The sequence below is a fragment of the Hyperolius riggenbachi genome, chromosome 10 (assembly GCF_040937935.1).
Source record: "Hyperolius riggenbachi isolate aHypRig1 chromosome 10, aHypRig1.pri, whole genome shotgun sequence".
In the NCBI taxonomy this organism is placed as follows: Eukaryota; Metazoa; Chordata; class Amphibia; order Anura; family Hyperoliidae; genus Hyperolius; species Hyperolius riggenbachi.
In genome coordinates, this window is record NC_090655.1 from 245,622,690 (window position 1) to 245,641,729 (window position 19,040).

Below are 19,040 nucleotides of genomic sequence, written 5' to 3' on the forward strand. Positions count from 1 at the left end.
TCTACAGCAACTAACAGTATTCTTGAGTACTCTAGCTATCATCCAGATCATGTGAAAAACTCCATCCCCTACAGCCAGTTTATTCGCTTAAAAAGGAATAATAGTAGGGACACCGACTTTATGGAACAAAGTTATGAGCTGGGTCTAAGATTCCTGACTCGGGGGTACCCACTGTCTCTGATTGTTGAAGCCTTTGAGAAGGCAAAGAAAAAACCTAGACCTGAACTTTTGATGAGGAAAAATAAAACGAAAGTGAAAGGAGAACCAAGTAGGGGGGTCCCTATGATTTTTGAATATTCTCCAATGGCAAGAAATCTAAGAAATTCAATTCAAAAAAACTGGGGAGATCTGCGCTCTAATGCGGTTTGTGGGAAAAAGCTCCCAGAAAGACCCCTTATTACATTTCGGAGGGCACGAACCATTGGGGACTCTATAGTGAGAAGTGAATTTAGGGAAGAAAAGAAATCCAACTGGCTCACAAATCTGAGACCTAAGGGCTGTTTTAAATGTGGCAATTGTAATCACTGTGCCCACTTTGTACAAGGGAAATGTATTAACCTAGGGGGTGAAGTAATCCCTATTAGAGACTTTATACACTGTAGATCAACTCATGTAGTGTATGCAGTTTTATGTTCTTGCAACCGGTATTATATCGGCATGACAACCCGTCTCCTCTGTACAAGATATCAGGAACATGTCAATTCGTTAAACACTAAGAAAGGTGCTGGCCGCATGATTAAGCATGTATTGGAGGAACATGGGAGTGAGAGCTCCCCCTTAAGATTCACAGGTTTGAAAGTAGTCGACCAGCCAAGGAGAGGAGGAGATTGGGAAAAGCTGCTCAGACAGGAAGAAGCTAAATTAATCTCTAAGACAAAAGCCTGTGGACGTTTAGGGCTTAATGAAAGGAATGAATTGTTTTGTTTTCTTGAAAAATACTGATTTATGTAATATGGCCTTTTTTTGTGATCATAATAGTTCTAATTGCTGTTTATATACATAGCTGAATGTTTTGCCGTTGATACTTTTATGCCTCATGTATGTTGGTTTTAAAATTGTCTGTTTCTCTCTTTTTCTTGTTTTTGTTCCAGGGCACCAGGAATGATCATCTCCCTGTTTGCGGCATGCCATCTTTGGAAGGGGAAAAACCGGGTGGTAAGCCCAGTATATTGACTGGCTATTGCCGATCCTTCCTTAATGAATGCTGCCTGACTGAACTCTCTATATCATATTTTGCACATACTTGCGAAAGCTTTGGACAGATGTGCTGATCTAGCACTATGGGGCTGTACCTGAGTGGGCATTCCCTGTCTATGTATTGTGCAATGTGTATCATGTGTTTAACATATGAAAGACGATGTAGGGTTCATTGTTATGTATTTATGCAGTTATGCTAAGTAGCTGTGGGGGTGTGTATGTATGGCTCCCATTTGGCGGCCGAGGCGGACGGCTGTCTGCATTTACGCCGCTTGGAATTGCGCCCGGCGTTCTAGGTTGCTATGGGAACTGTTTACCTCGTAAGAGGTTTTTTGTCCCACACAGCGCCTCATCCTACTTACGCCTGATTGACCGGCGTATGGCCGGCAATAGGCGCACGTTGATTGGCGGCGCCCGCTGCGTTGTGAGTGGCCAGTGAGATTCTGAGGGGCGTTCCCGGAAGGGGGCGTGTACCCGCGGCCGCTTCCAGCAGCGTCTGTTTGACTAATGGAGAGGTAAGATCTTGTATGCATTACTGTATATATATGGGGGATAATACCTGGCTGCCTTGTCTTTGTGCCTCTGAAGAAGCAGGGCAACCTGCGAAACGGCTGTTAGGCCGACCGCCTCTTTACTCTTTATGTATTGCTTGTATCCGCTGGATTAAAGGAAACTCTTGGATAAGTGCAAATCGGTGCCAGGTCTGCTGTCTGTTCTGTGGATAATACTAATGTGTATGAGACCTAGAGCACGTATTGCTTGCAACCAGGGTCCAGCTGCTGTGTTCCAGGAACCATTTGAGTGCCAGTCCTACTACTGTTTCTTTGCTACAAAAAGGCTTTCTAATTGGGTTAGGCAGAAATAGCTAAACCTGATCCGGTCCGCTCTAGTGCACGAGTCACCTGAGCAGTAGAACAGACCCGATTAAGCTTGGCTATTTCCACCTGAGCCCGATTGGAAAATCGCTACTGCGCCTGCACTGTATCACTGTAGGTAAATATTCACATCACCGGTGTTTAGGGGCTGCCAGTGCTGGATCCTGGAGGATGAGACGTATGGGGAAAACCTTATTAGGATCCAAAGGCTTCTTACCCTTTCCCATGTTTAGCTAAACACAGTAACCAAGCAACTCGGGGTGACACAAAACCACAAGGAGAGTACAGGGGACTAAAGCGACCAAAATCCCTTCTACACAAGCTTAATTACAGCTCCTCTTTAAACTGCAGTCCTTCTATTCTCCATAAGGTGGTGACCTAAACGCTTAAATAACACATGGAACGCACAGATCAGGAGTGGAACGCATAGACCGGAAGCTGTAAGGGCAGTGGCAGGAAATAGAAGGGAGACATTGCTGGGACTGGCAGCAGAGGAGGTAATACGTTATATTATTAGGGTCTAATTTATCTGTTGTCTCTCCCGGTCAACTGTCTTGTTCAGTCTCCACCTCCCCGCTGCTTTTAATGTATAGACTCACCCTTCTATGTATATCAATCTCGTCCTTCCAGGTTCAGCCCCACTTGTGCATCAGCCCCCACCTTTCCCAGACCCCCCATACACAGCAGCTCCCATTTGCAGCCGCCCCTCTCCCCCATACACAGTAGTCCCCCTCCCCTCATGCACAGTAGTCCAGAAGTCCCCATCATGTGTAGCAGCAGCCTTCCTCCATTTTCCATGCAGCAGCATCCCCCTCCCCCCCGCACAGCAGCCCCCATGTGCAGCAGCAGACCCCCTCTCCCCATGCACTGCAGCCCCAATAAGAAGGCCCCCTCCCTCCTTGCACAGTAACCAATCCAATCCAAAAAAAAAGCTTTATTGGCAGGACCAAATACATTTAGCATTGCCAAAGCAAAACAAAGCATTAACATGGGGAGGGGGTTGTGGGAATAAGGGAAGGGTATAGGGGGTTGACGATGTAAGGGACACTATGGGGGACTGGGATATATAGTCCATAGGGAGGTATTGGGAGTTTACAGTCCATGTGCCATCATGTTCCTCTCAGTTGGTGGCAGGCTGTGACATATCAGGCAACTATTTGCACGGTTGTTTCCTCCTCCCCCAGTAAGATGTAGAGTTTCCTCTCCTCATCTGTGGAGGTAAAATCCTGGATGTAGTCAGAGAGTCTCTGGATGTGGACAGTCCTCACAGGTACGTATTTGCTGCAGTGTAGCAGGAAGTGGGCCTCATCCTCCAAGACCCCCTGGTCACATTGTCTGCACAGTCTCTCCTCCCGGGGCTTCCATGTCTGTCTGTGCCGCCCTGTCTCTAGCCCCCATGTGTAGCAGCAGTCCCCCTCCCCCATGCACAGTAGCCCCCATGTGTAGCAGCAGCCCCCCCATGTGTAGCAGCAGCCCCCCTTCCTTTCCATGCAGCAGCCCACATCCTACCATTCCATGCATTACTCTCTGTCAGCTTCTCCTTTTCATATGCTCTCTACCTATTGCAATCTCCCTTTACAGTGTGCAGCTCTCCCCCATTGTGAAGCAGTCCTAGACAGTGGCCTGTGTGATCTTTCCAGAAATCTCACTCTTATATGACTGATTATTACTGTACATTTACTGTATCACAGCATTGCTTCCTGACTGGTACAGGTAGAGTAGGGACCCTTTCCACAAGAGGAAACCTCATTGCTGGTGAAAGGGTCCAGTACAGAATGCTATTGCATGTAATCAATTTTGGAAGTTAATGTCACTTTTTCTGCAACTGAATACAATTTGTAACCTATTTGTTTTACTGCTACTTGTGTTGCAGCTTGCTGTGAGTGTGATAAGTGCAGAGGATGTTTGTAGGTACCTATAAGGTGTCATGATGTCACTGTCTGTTTCTCCATGCAGGAGTGGCAGTATATAGAAGGACACAAGGACACCATGATGGAGAATCAGCTGACCCTCACATCACCGGGTAAGAGGAGACTTTAATTTCTTGTAAAGGAGAGAGCAGTACGGAGGGTCCATCTAGATCCCCCAACATCTGATAAACACATGGAGACAATATATTTAGTCAGTTTGTGTGTTTCATACAGGTGGATCCAGCAACAGAAACCCACCAGAGAGATTTACAGGTCCTCTTTGTTCCCAGGATTGTCCACAGGAAGATCCCACCATCTCCCACCATTATCAGGTAGGCAGAGCTCAGGGTACAACACTCTAAAATACTCCTGAATTGAGAAGAAAAAGGTAAAGCAGATAATTCTGTTTGGGGTGTTTCTAGTCCCCCGTCCCAGTTGACTGGCACCCTCAGTCGAGTAGTCCAGAGGAAGTGGCCGTGCACAAGCGATACTGAGCTGGGCTTATGCAGGTTCTGAGCTGCGCATGCCACCCCCCAAAAGTAAGTGCTTGTGCAGGAAAGACCGAGGAAGTGCAGGAGCGCTTTCTTTCACTGGGTGAGCCTGATTCAGTATTCACAAACGCCCAGCTCAGAACTACTTGTTTACAACTGGTGAAAATCTAGGAGTGTGCGTGTGTGTGTGTGTGTGGGGGGGGGGGGGGGGGGGTTAAGAGGACCTGAAATAAGGAACAGGAGGGACCCCAAAGACAACAAGCAGCAGCAGGAGGATGGTGAGTAGTGGGCATTCGAGCCCATCATCTTTTTGAATTAAAAGTTTAGCACACTTCAGGTGTGCTTTAAAAGACTGTTTAGTGTGTAAGGTTGTTTGTCCATTAAAGTTAATGTGTTATATCCTCTGTATTTTTATAGTGTGAAAAAGAGATTGATATGAAAGTTGACTTCAAACATGAAGATGAAGCATGCATGAGGGGTGATCAGCAGTCTACAGAAGAGGGTGACATGATAAAGACAGTTGCAGAGGAAGCAAAGACGTATGTGATGGGTGATCAGCAGTCTATGGAGGAGGGTGATGTGATGATGACTATAAAAGCAGAAAAATCATCTATAGATATCTGCACAGGTAAGTAATGAATGCGAATGCTATGTGCTTAGGTGATTCACATTTTCATTCGTCATCTATGAGTGTAAGATATATAGAGTGACTGCCAATGGTAGAATTAGCAGATCTTCACATGAGAGAGCGCTCTATAATATAAAATTCCTCTCACTGTCCTTCTTTTTACTATACAGACAAACCTATGACAGGAGTCCTCATGCACAATCTGGACTCCACCACCTCACTGCTCACTACTCACCACAACCAGTGTCTTCCCTCTACCAATCATGCACACCTCTCGTGAGATCTCACACATATCAGCCTGGCCACTCCCACTCTGTGGCCTTTTTCCTTTGTGCTGAGGGGAGAGAAGAGGAAAAGATCAAATGTGCATATTGTTTGTTGCTCCTGTGCAGTGAGTGTGATAAAGGTTTAACAAAAATGTAAGGTTGTCTCAATATAATATCATGTTCCCAACAAATGAGGAGGAGATACTGTACACCATATGAAAGGCTCATCTCCATTCCTCAGTATAACATCATAGCACCAACAAATGAGGAGGAGATACTGTACACCATATGAAAGGCCCATCTCCATTCCTCAGTATAACATCATAGTATCAACAAATGAGGGGGAGATACTGTACACCATATGAAAGGCCCATCTGCATTCCCTAGTATGACATCATAGCACCAACACATGAGGAGGAGCTACTGTACACCATATGAAAGGCCCATCTCCATTCCTCAGTATAACATCATAGTACCAACAAATGAGGAGGAGATACTGTACACCATATGAAAGGCCCATCTCCATTCCTCAGTATAACATCATAGTACCAACAAATGAGGGGGAGATACTGTACACCACATGAAAGGCCCATCTCCATTTCTCAATATAACATCATAGTACCAACAAATGAGGAGGAGATACTGTACACCACATGAAAGGCCCATCTCCATTCCTCAGTATAACATCATAGCACCAACAAATGAGGAGGAGATACTGTACACCACATGAAAGGCCCATCTCCATTCCTCAGTATAACATCATAGTACCAACAAATGAGGAGGAGATACTGTACACCATATGAAAGGCCCATCTCCATTTCTCAATATAACATCATAGCACCAACAAATGAGGAGGAGATACTGTACACCACATGAAAGGCCCATCTCCATTCCTCAGTATAACATCATAGTACCAACAAATGAGGAGGAGATAGTGTACACCATATGAAAGGCCCATCTCCATTCCTCAGTATAACATCATAGTACCAACAAATGAGGAGGAGATACTGTGCACCATATGAAAGGCCCATCTCCATTCCTCAGTATAACATCATAGTACCAACAAATGAGGGGGAGATACTGTACACCATATGAAAGGCCCATCTCCATTCCTCAGTATAACATAGCACCAACAAATGAGGAGGAGATACTGTACACCATATGAAAGGCCCATCTCCATTCCTCAGTATAACATCATAGTACCAACAAATGAGGAGGAGATACTGTACACCATATGAAAGTTCCATCTCCACTCCTCAGTATAACATCATAGTACCAGCAAATGAGGAGGAGATACTGTACACCACATGAAAGGCCCATCTCCATACCTCAGTATAACATCATAGTACCAACAAATGAGGAGGAGATAGTGTACACCATATGAAAGGCCCATCTCCATTCCTCAGTATAACATCATAGTACCAACAAATGAGGAGGAGATACTGTACACCATATGAAAGTTCCATCTCCACTCCTCAGTATAACATCATAGTACCAGCAAATGAGGAGGAGATACTGTACACCACATGAAAGGCCCATCTCCATACCTCAGTATAACATCATAGTACCAACAAATGAGGAGGATTTACATTAACTATATGAAAGCTACCATCCTTATGCCATTTGGGTTTGAGACATAAATTACACAAGAATGCTTATTAGCCAAAGGTGTAGCAATGGCAGCTGCTATTGGGCCCAGGAGAGAATTGTGGGCCCAGTATCTATCCAACATGCATGCTCTGGGTTAAGAATACATATCAGCTGAAAAGAGTGTTATCTGTACTGACAACCCTGGCCCACAAACATACACACAAACACGCGCTCCTGCTATCACGTGTTTCCTACATGTGGATACAGCCCACACACCAGTTGTGCATAGTAAAGTCATGTGTAACCCATATCTGTAAGCAAGGTCTCTTATCAGCTTCTGCCGTGCTCCTGGCAGAGTGGCACCGAGGTGCAAGCACACAATAGGCACAGTATAACTCAGAGGCAGGATTAAGACTGACTACTCAAATCATGGAGATAGCCTAAATTATTTTATAACCGTTATAAAAGTACAGGCAACATGGTGAATTAATAATTACTGAAATACTGACAGGAAACACTAACAAATATAGAATATAGCCCTCAGTGAAGTAAAAGGAATAATGAATAAAGGTTACAGTCTATTGGGAGTCAGAGCTTCTCTCCAAAGCCTCATACACACGCTTGGCTAAAGTAGGCTGAGGTGAACTTTGAAGATGCCCGTCGTTCCTCCCCCCCTCCGCATTGCAATAGTATATGTTGTCAGGTACTCAGCTGACATATGTCTGTGCAGCCAGGCCCAATGATACCGCCCAAGGGGATCAGGTCTTGATCCCCGAACGACATACATTATAGGTGTGTATGATACATGAGAAACTGGCAGCAGCTCTTTGGCAGCATTGTTGTCATGTACAGAAACCAATCAGATAATCGGTTACTAAGCATTTTATAGTCTTTTAACAGTAAGACTGGCTGTGGGCAGAACCAGAGGTGGAGACTAGCTTTCTTACCTTCTGTGGCCCCGCCTACACATTATTTCTTATTTACATTTACATAATTTGTCTCTGGTCGAATCCGATATCAACATGCAAATGGGACAAATAAACACTGCTAGTTTTACCATTCACATAGATACTTTACATGCCTATTCTACTGTATTCTCTATGTGTTCCAGAGAAACCATTATTATGAATACATTGGCTATACAATATCATATAGCCTTATTTGGTCTGTTTTGTGATCGGGACATCAAGTGGAATCTACCTGGACTACATGTGTATTTAGAAGTCTTCTCATTCTGTAGCTATGACAGATAGGGAGTTTCTGATTCAGAGTCTAGCTATAGTAGTAATTGCTGGGTAACCTTAGACTCTTATGAACACCAGGTCTGCTATGAGTGTGTATTGTAGTGCATATTCAGTGTATGTCTGGTGCAGTAAAAGTGCAGAGAAACCCTTTGAAGCTCAGCTGTATGTGGTATTTATGGGATTAGGATGAGGTCTGGTGTTGAGAATAAACAGAGGTCTCAGCTTTCTGAGTCTCCATCTAAAGGGAAACTCTATACTCTGGCCTGGTGTGTGTAAGTTAGAGGGGAACTCTGTCAGTTATGCATGTCAGCCATGACAGAGGGAGACATTACTTATATGCAGTATGAGCTGGGGCCAATCAGATCTTTGCTTTGATATGTAGCGAGGCCTCTGACATCAGCAGGTAACATGTACTTTCACTCTTCTCCCAGCAGGTGGAGACAATACTGGGAACAGGTCAGAGGGACACCTTCTTGTACCTCCTCCTTGTAATGTAGAAGATAATGGCGTCACACAGATTCCTCCAGGAATTTCCACCATTCCCTCCAGTCATCAGGAAGCTTCTGGAGGGTCACATCCTGTTACCACAAATATCCCTCCAGGTGTGCACACTGCTGGCAGAGCGAGTGATTGGGGTAATTCTCAGGAATCTTCCAGTACGGCAGATACTGCAACAGGTGAAGGCAACAAGAAACATTCATGTCTGGTTTGTGATAAATATTTTACATCTTATCGGGACCTTGTTAAGCACCAAAGATTTCACAAGGGACTGCAGCCTTTTTCATGTTCAGAGTGTGGGAAAAATTTCCCTTTTTATTCACACCTTCGGATTCACCAGGGAACACACACAGGAGATCAGCCCTGTTCATGTTCAGAGTGTGGTAAAAAATTCTCTTCTATTACGCATCTTCAGATTCATCAGAGAACACACACAGGAGAGCGTCCTTATTCGTGTGCAGAGTGTGGGAAAAGGTTTACTGCTCGCTCAAGCTTTCAGATGCACCAGAAAAAGCATACAGGAGAGTTTCTCTATTCATGCTCAGAGTGTGGGAAAAAATTCCCTTCTATTTCCCACCTTAAGATTCACCACAAGAGAACACACACAGAAGAGTGCCTTTATTCATGTTCAGAATGTGGGAAAAGACTCGGCACTAATTCATGCCTTCAGAAACACCTGAGAACACACACAGGAGAGCGTCCTTATTCATGTGCACAGTGTGGGAAAAGATTCATTACTAGCTCAAACCTTCAAACTCATCTGAAAACGCACACAGGAGAGCGTCCTTATTCATGTTTAGAGTGTGGGAAGCAATTCCATTTTAACTCACACCTTCAGATTCACCAGAGGACACACACAGGAGAGCGGCCTTATTCATGTTCAGAGTGTGGAAAAAGGTATACCACAAAATCAACCCTTCGGTATCACCAGAGATCACACACTGGAGAGCGTCCTTATTCATGTTCAGAGTGTGGGAAAAAGTTTACTGATCAATCAAGCCTGCAGTATCACCATAGAAAACACACAGGCGAACGTCCTTATTCATGTTCAGAGTGTGGGAAAAAGTATACTGCTCAATCAAGCCTCCAGTATCACTTGAGAACACACACAGGAGAGCGTCATTATTCGTGGGAAAATGTTAACTGTTCACTTAAGTCCTAAGACTTGTGACAGAACACACACATGAGAGTTTCAGCATTCGTTTTCGTGTCCTGAATGTGGGAAATCTTTTTGCCTTCTAATTCACACCTTTACAGGCATCCGAAAACACATACAGGAGAGCATGCTTATTCATGTTCAGATTATGGGAAAAAAGTTTTCTGATCAGTCAAGCCTCCAGTATCACCAGAGAACACACACAGGAGAGCATGTTTAGATTGTGGGAAAATTCAAGCCCATGTCACAACTTTATATTCACCAAAGAATCCACACATGAGATTATCCTTATTTATGTTAAGAGAGTGGCAAAAGATTTGTTGAGAAGGGGAGTTTCAGTTACATTTAATTAAACACACTCATGGGGCTAATTTATGTAAGTTAGTGTTCTAATGCACGCTATGCGCGGTCCTGTCAGCGTAGCGTCTGCTCTTCACTTATGGGGGAATATTCCTCTTGCCATGTGAGATACTCAAGTGACATGAATGTCGTATGTATGTATGTTTAGTGTTCACTCTCATATGTCTTTGCTTCTGATTACTGGAGTTCAGTACCTGGGTATTATCTGAGTTCAATTCCAAATGTCCTGGATGCTATTTGAGTTCAGTGAAGATTGTTTATGCATTCCTGAATCCTGCTACAGCCAGTTTGAGCGGGTAGTCGTTGGATAATGGTGCATGAGATACACAGGCGTACTAAGTAAGCCATTGTTTTCCCATTCAGTGAGCACGAGGTGTCCACACTCGGCTGTGTTGTATTGCCCAAAAGCAGATATCATAGATTTGTACTGTGATCACGCGCCTACGACAGCAACCGTATATGTGCTTGCATGTGTTATGGTTTAGGGCAGGGGTCCCCAAATGTTTTGGGTTTGAGGGCCAGGTCAACATACTTCAGACTGCTGGGGGGGGGGGGGGGGGCAGAGTATACCTAAAACAATGTAGAAGTCTTTGTGCACAGTGAAGTGCCAGGTGACAACCTGCAGTCCAATTGGACAACAGTGTTTCCTGATGTGGAATTTGATTGGAAACCAGCGAATTACTGCTTTCTGGCTTCATTCTCTATGCAGACCACCAATATTTAACGATGTAGCTGATCGCATCTGTAATACATTTTGTGTATGGGGGGCCGGTAAAAAAGCCTCAGGGGGGCCACATTCGGCCCGCGGGCCTTAGTTTGAGGACTACTGGTTTAGGGAGTATAATTGGGTTGGGAAAATGCCTGGACTCCGGGACTTTGCTGAGACCAACAGACGTGAGGGATTGTGTTGCCAGGTGTTTTCACCTACAGAGGATTGATGGAGTCCCCTCTTCCTTGGGTGATATTGCTACAACACTTGGTAAAGAAATGTTTATGCATGTTTACTAATAATTACTAACCCTTAAACTATGATTTTGCAAGCCTAGATAATTATTCTAACAGGATTGTAGCTCAATAAATATTATTATTATTGAACCTTTCCTCATGTTTTGCATCAATTCATTTTACCCACTATGGTGGTGTGCAAAGTTAGAGGGTTTAAAAACCCTTCCCGTGAGGCAAAACACCATGCAATGTCCTTGTAGAACGACCACGATACATTATTAGTCCACGCTGCTTGTGTGCGCTAGTTTTCATAAATCAGCCCCATTGATTGATATATAGAGGCATTTTATGTATATGATCACAATAGTGTAATGTTTTGAGCCCTTTGCAGGAGGAAATCTTACACCATGCCAAGTCCCCAAGTGCAGCAGCTCTCCACTTTCTCAACCCCCCCCCCCCCTCATTATGGGGCCAGTATTTTCCCCTCTCCTTTAGTAATCAAGAAGGTTGAGGGTGAGTATATGCACCCTATGGAAAGAAACACAGAGACAACAGGAGCCCAGATGGTGCAGTACGTCACAGAGATTGATGAATAAATGAAATGGTGTTGAAATAATACTCACAAAGGCGGGTTGCAGAAGGGCAACCGACCACTGCAGGCAGGTGGAGATGCACAAACCCGACTCCGCTCGGGGTACCAGGAGACCTGGCAAAGGTCGCTCTCTTGAAAAAACTCTTACACACTGGCAAACTAGGCAGTGTCAGAGACCACCAGTGGTCAGGTGTAGGAGCACCCTAGGGGGCGAGACACAGTAAAAAGGGGTAAAGAGGCGCCCAAGGTAAATAAAATACATTAAAAGCAACTAAAATATAAATAAATGAGGTGGCTTACCTCGATGACACACCCATATAGGAATGGATATTTATTAGTAAAAAAAAGCACAGTCAACGCATTTCGTGGGAACTCTCCCACTTCCTCATGCCAAATAAAGTGCCACTAAATTCCGGTAGCCGGATTCAAGGCGCCAATGATCAGTGTGCCCCTCTCCCTCCAGAGCAGGTAGTAGCTTCACTTACCCCCCTCCACCAAGGGTGCCTTCCTCTTTCTCCCCTCATGTGCATATATACAGAGCTGTCGCAGCAATACACACAAACCTATTCCACTTCTGGGCGCTGGGATCTTTGTCTCCTCTTCAGTGTGGCTCGGTTGGTTCCTGATGCATGTCATGTGACATTCAGGGGTTGATTTACTAAACAGCGCTATTTCATAACACGCGTATGGCAAAACGCTACAAGCAATCGCACTATCGCCAAGTTCGGTATAGTGAGCATTCATTAGATAGTGTCCAGCCAAGCCTCAATTTTAATCTAATTTGAATAGACCAGCTAAGTTGAATAACCCAAAGACACCTGGACATTGTGTAAATTAGGAAATATCTTGCTGGCCTCCAGCGCAAGGAAACGGATAATTAGACAATTACCCAACCATTTGTCAGAAATAGTCTGATGTGCTTGAAAGGTGCTTGCATTGTTTTTGAAGTCTGTATACACGTATACAGCCACCTGTTGTTCCAAATACACAATGAGCTGTCTAAATTCTAGAGTCGGGAAAGTTGAAGCAGGACAGAAAACTGTGAAATTTGCATATAACAGCAAGCTGTGGATATTACAAAGGTCTTTGCAAACCATGATGTCAGCATCTGAGGAAATTAGATGATTTCTGGATTTGTAGCCTCAGGTTACTATAAAAAATTACCTTGGAAGATTCGGAATTTGTAGTTCCCCAGAAGATAGCAAGAAGCTAGGACTACCCTGGTCTAACCAGCTGTGTCCTCCCACAAAACCAAGTTCCGATCTTCGTGCTGGTAAAGTGATTCTTCCATTATTCCCATTTTTCCCGCTAGTCTTCTGGGTACTAAGCAGAGCTCGCATCTCCGAGAGAGAGACTGCAGTGTAATTGTGTTACAAGTTCAGTGCCTGGTTGTATGCTGGGATGGTGCCTCACTACCGTGTGAGGTTGTGTGTGTGTGTGTGGGGCATTCTTGTACACTGGCTTAAAGCTGACCCAACATACGTAAATGCCAGTCTAAGTGTCTAGCAGTACCGTCGTGGACGGCTGCTGGTGGTGGCAGAGTGGTATTGAGGGGCGACAGCTCTGTGTTAGCTTGAATAAGGCTGCCCCCTTCTCGATCTGGTCAAAAACAAAAAAAACCCAGTCGGGAACGGTCTCTGCAGGCTTGCCGTGGTGCCAGTTCCTGACAGTTGTGTTTTCTCTCATTGTTGCCCTCTCTTCTCCTTACTGTAAGCTTCATTATATTAGTATTTGTGTTATATTACTTTGTTGTGTTTCTAAATGAAAAAAAAAATGTAATTAAAAAAATATATAATGAAAAAAAAAATTCTGATCTGTGTTGTACTTTTGAAACTGAACTGTCATTGATTTGTGTGATGGATTCGCCTCCAGCCACGCCTAGCACAGACATTTCCAACACACAGAGCATAAGTGAGGCTGAGTAGCAGAACCATTGGGGGAGGGAGAAGGGCTTCAGCAGGTAATTTCTGCACACAGATATAGCTGGCCAGGAATGTGACAGGCTGGTGTGTTTGTATCAGTCACTGCCACTCGGACAAGAAGGCACCAGGTTTACACACTTGCCAATGAATGACTGCTGACAGCAATTCACCTCACACAACACAACACAGCTCTAAGGTAGCTTTCTTCTATAGAGGCCGAATTCCTCAGTTTTCCTGCTAGAGCTAGGAGTTAGTGATAAAATTTTCTATGTATAAATAGAACCAAGCTGGTCTGGACGTGTGCTACAGGCATACTGGGATATTTATTACCCCAGCATTCTCTCACCTCAGCATTTTCTTGTAGATTTTCCCATATAGTCACAATTGTGAGTCATGCAGACAAAAGATCAGCACAGAAATTTGCAGCATAAAATAAGAATCTGACTTAATCTAAGATTGGTGTGTTTCATCATCCAGGCAGCTATTTCTGAAAGCCAGAGAGCTGGATGCTGTATAAGTGGGTGGATATAATATTTCCTGTGACCATGGCCAGATTTCTGGCAAGGACACCAAGGCCATGGCCTAGGGCGCTAGCAAGCAAAGGGAGGGCAGCGGGCTGGCACACTCAGGCAATTAAACATCCAAACATGTGAACTGTAACAATCGGGCAGCCGCCTGACCACGCTATATCTAATGTCACTGCTGGTGTACACTCTGACCTGGTGCGGGGACACCCTGCATCCTCTACAGAGTCTGCACATGATCTGGGACTCTGGAGACGTGGTAGCAGCAAACGGGGGGAAGCTTACTATCTATGACCTGAGCTGTCAGTCATTGTCCCCACTGGTCGCTCTTTGAGTCTGACCCCGTCCTCCACCCAGCTCCAACCTATCACACTTGTGGAGATATATATGGGACTCAGTATGGCTGGGGAGGTGATTAATTGCCACTGGGGCTAAGAGATAGGTCAGAGACATCTCGGGGCGCAGAGAGAGTGACCTCCCTGAAGAGGAATAAAAGCAGCCTGCCCCTGACCAGGGGCTTGTGTGCTCTATTTAATTTAAAAATAGCACCACCAAGGTCTTAAATACATTAATGACCAGGACCAATGAGAGTGTGTGGATGGAGGGGGGGGTTGTTGTTGGCCAGGGGGCAGCTGGGGATAGTGGGCTGTGGGCAGTAAGAAGTACAAATCCAGCCATGAACATGACCGGATTTTCACAGGCCACACAGGCCTAGGGCAGCAGGAGAGCTGCGACAGTGTTGCAGCCAGTAGCATATCAGCAGTTGTACCTTAACTACCTGCCTGCACCATACTGTTCAGTCCTTTCCAGTCTTTCTTGCATGCTCTGATGCTGAGGGAAGGGGCTGAGCAGAACAGACCTAAGAGATTCGGCGAGGAGGAAGCCAGTAATCACTGCCTGACCCAGGCCAATGTTTCCTGTATCTTCTTATATACAAACCATAATGTCACCCTCTGGAGGCACCAGCCTGAGGGTGCACCTGGGTGCTAGTCTACTTGAGGGGATCCACGGCCGCTTCCTGCTCGAAGCAAACTGGACATGACTCTAATTTGTAAGAAGTAGTAGACCCAGCCGGAAACAGTATCCACACCAGCCCTGTCGCAGCCTCTCATCTCTATTACTCCCTCTAGTCATGTAAGAAGGGACGCCACTAGAGGGAGTTATAGAGAGTAAATACTGCGACCGGTCTGAAGAGAGACCCTGGCAGTGGTGACAGGTGAGCAACAGTTACAAGCATGCTCCGCTCTCATGACTCTGCATATGCGTAGGGAGGCTGCCTAATACCGGGGGCACTTCTGGCTATCTATACTGGGGAAGGGGGCTTCCTAATACTGGGGGCACATCTGGCTAGCCTATCTACACTGAGGGGGGCTGCCTAATACTGGGGGCACATCTGGCTAGCCAATCTATACTGAGGGGGTGGGGGGGCTGCCTAATACTGGAGGCACATCTAGCTATCTATATTGGGGAAGGGTGCTGCCTAATACTGGGGGCACATCTGGCTAGCCAATCTATACTGGGGGGGGGGGCTGCCTAATACTGGGGGCACATCCAGCTATCTATATTGGGGAAGGGTGCTGCCTAATACTGGGGGCACATCTGGCTAGCCTATCTATACTTAGGGGGGCTGCCTAATACTGGGGGAACATCTGGCTAGCCTATCTATACTGGGGGGGGGGGGGAGGCTGCCTAATACTCTGGTGGTGCCAAGCTGATATTGGACCCCTTGCTATGTGATACTCCTGTTGTTTATTGCCTGATGAAGTGGGACTATGCCCGTGAAACGCGTTGTCAGATGTTTCTAGGTGTATGTGAATAAATTGTTACTACCTCAATCGACAGCATTGTGGCTGTTTTGTGGAGTGGCTGATCCACCACCGCATCCTGAACGTTTTAAACGATTTTAGCATATTTTACTCTTTTGGCACCTCTGTACACCTATACAAACGCAGCTAATCTTGTCAGGTCTGACAATAATGTCAGCTCCCAATTGTCCTTCTTTTGGAGGGACAGTCCCTCTTTGGAATCATTGTCCCTCTTTGTTTCTCATTTGTCCCTCTTTCAGGACTGTGTAAATATATGTATTTTTTTTCTCCTGAAAAATGTGTTTAACTCTAAACTTTAATCCCATCCTTTAAATTGATATATATGTCTTTTTTTCAAATATTAATATGAAGGAAAATAAACCTGGATAGAAAGGACCAGTGTGGTTTGAATTATAAAACGTAGATCTGTGGATTCTGATAGTAAAGTTTACCATCGGAGAGTGATCTGCAGGTCCCCTTGTATCACAGGTGCTGCCTGCTACCTGTATAGAACAGTGTTGGATATGGAGACCGAAAGGAGAAAAAAAGCGCACACTGTGATACTAGTAGGTGAGGGCTCTAGGCCCTATAGGAAAGGTCTCACCTGGTTGTTGAGGCTGGAGAAACCTATATAGGTTTGCCAGCTGTCACGCTTGTGTCCCTCTTATGCCGAGGACCTGGCTTGCACGGATATCCTCACGGTCTTGGATGGTGATCCAGTCGGGATTCCACGGTGGTTATTTGGAACACGCTGCGGTGGGCGTGTAAAAGTTTTTCTGCGCTCGGCCGGTACGAGCCTGATTATGCTTGATACAGCAGGGGTGCTCCCCTGGGAAACGTGTCAGACTCACAATCAAGTTTTTAAACACAGCCTTTGCATATCTTTGTGGCTAACACCGCTTTGCTTTGCTAGCTGTTTTTGTCTCCTACCACACTCATAGCCGGGGAATCAGGCTCGTACCGGCCGAGCGCAGAAAAACTTTTACACGCCCACCGCAGCGTGTTCCAAATAACCACCGTGGAATCCCGACTGGATCACCATCCCATACCGTGAGGAAATCCGTGCAAGCCAGGTCCCCGGCATAAGAGGGACACAAGCATGCCTGAATTATAAAACAACATTTTTTTATATGAAATATTTATGGTATGTGTGACTAGGGGTGTGTCGGGATATGATTAGGGGTGTGACAGGGGCGGGGCTTCAGTGTCCCTCTTTCTCAGCTCAAAAAGTTGGGAGGTATGATCTGCATATGCCTGTTTGGGGTCCAAGACTAAAAGTTTTATAGGCAGAGAAACAGCAGGATAGCCAGGCAACTGGTATTGCTTATAAGGAAATAAGGCGCAGTCTGCATCAGAAGACATATTTTAAGCCGCAGTTCTTGTATTCTCCACAAGGTGGTGACCTAAACGCTATAACAATACATGGAACGCACAGCTAATAAGTGAAACGCACAGATCGGAAGCTGTAAGGGCAGTGGCAGGAAGTAAAAAGGAGACATTGCTGGGACTGGCAGCAGAGGAGGTAATAAGTTATTATATGGCTCTAATTTATCTCTTGTCTCTCCAGGTCAATTGTCTTGTTCTGTCTTCACTTCCCCGCTGCATTCAATGTACAGACTCACCCCTCTTCTATGTATATCATTCTCGTCCTTCCAGGTTCAGCCCCACTTGTGCATCAGCCCCCCTCCTTTCCCATGAACAGCACCCCCATGTACCATGTGCAGCAACCGACATGTGTGGCAGCAGCCCCCCCCCCCCCTTTCCCCCATACTCAGCAGCTGCTCCCCCTCCTCACCCCATTCAGAGCAGAGTATCCCTCCCCCAGGCTTGCACAACAGCCCTTATGTACAGCAGCAGCCCCCTCCCACCGTGCATTCCAGCTCCCATTTGCAGCACCAGCCCCCTCCCCCCGTGCACTGCAGCCTCCTCCATGTGCAACAGCAGCCCCCTCCCTTGTCCTCCATGCACATCATCATGTGCAGCAGCATCCCCCTCCCTTTCCCATGCACAGCAGCCCCCATGTGTAGCAGGAGCCCACATCCTTCCACACAGTGTGAAGCAGTCCTCCTAGACAGTAACCTGTGTGGTCTTTCTAGAAATCTGGCCCTGGTTATTACTATACATTTATGGTATCTCAGTACTGGCTGGCTTCAATGGAAAGCTACAGCACCTTCTATATAACACTTATTGTGGTCTGCTTGTGTCATCACTGCCTCCCAGCACCTATTCAGTAAGGAGTTCTTGTGTGAGACTCCCTTACAGTTACTGCCTACTGAGTGCGATCTAGTGGCTGCCTTGCAAGTGCTTTGAGTCTGACAGGAGAAAAGCCCTATACAAATACTGGAATTATTATTATTAATTAATATGAATCTTCTACCATCACTGCTCCCCCATGTATCTTCTACCAACACTGCTGCCCCCTTCCATGTATCTTCCATCATCACTGCCCCCCCCCCCCCCCCCCCCAACTCCTTTAGGTATCTTGTCTGCCATTCGCCAACTCCATGACCTGAATGTAAACCCAAAGTGGTTCATAAAAACAACCAAACAATAAAAAGAGATCTTAGGGATGGGTAGCAATACAAGGGTATTTTCAGAGCACTTTGTGATTTTAAAAGCTCTTGCTAATGTAATGCTATGTGTGTGTTCTCACTGGAGCGATGTGATTTTGTAATAATCCCCCATAGCATTGCATTAACAAGAGCTTTTCAAATCACTAACGCTTAAAAAGCTCTTGCAGCGTAAATCAGCCCTTTTTATGTGCATGCATGTGTTCTCAAGAATAGTACAACCTGAAAGGCATCAGCGTGCATCTCAGGTTCAAGAGCATGAAATGTTTGCTTGCTTCCTGACTGGTATAGGTAGAATAGGGACCCTTTCCAAAGATGAAACCTCATCGCTGGTGAACGATTCTAGTACAGAATGCTGGTGCATGTAATCAATTTTGGAAGCTGATGTCCTCTTTCTGCAACTGAGTACAATTTGTAAACTAGTTTTGTTCCAGCTTGAGTGCAGAGGGTTAATGAGTGTTTGTAGG

General features: G+C 45.5%; 1 protein-coding gene across 1 annotated transcript in view; it reads left to right on the forward strand.

Annotated features, from left to right (window-relative positions):
• The window catches only part of LOC137537036 (zinc finger protein 721-like), a 72,733-nt gene that overhangs the window by 40,687 nt on the left and 13,006 nt on the right, over positions 1 to 19,040 (forward strand). The window contains exons 5-7 of the mRNA XM_068259187.1: positions 8,633 to 9,837; positions 16,917 to 17,053; positions 17,571 to 17,659. Coding sequence (XP_068115288.1) covers positions 8,633 to 9,837; positions 16,917 to 17,053; positions 17,571 to 17,659 — 1,431 coding nt within the window. The remainder of the gene's footprint in view (positions 1 to 8,632; positions 9,838 to 16,916; positions 17,054 to 17,570; positions 17,660 to 19,040) is intronic.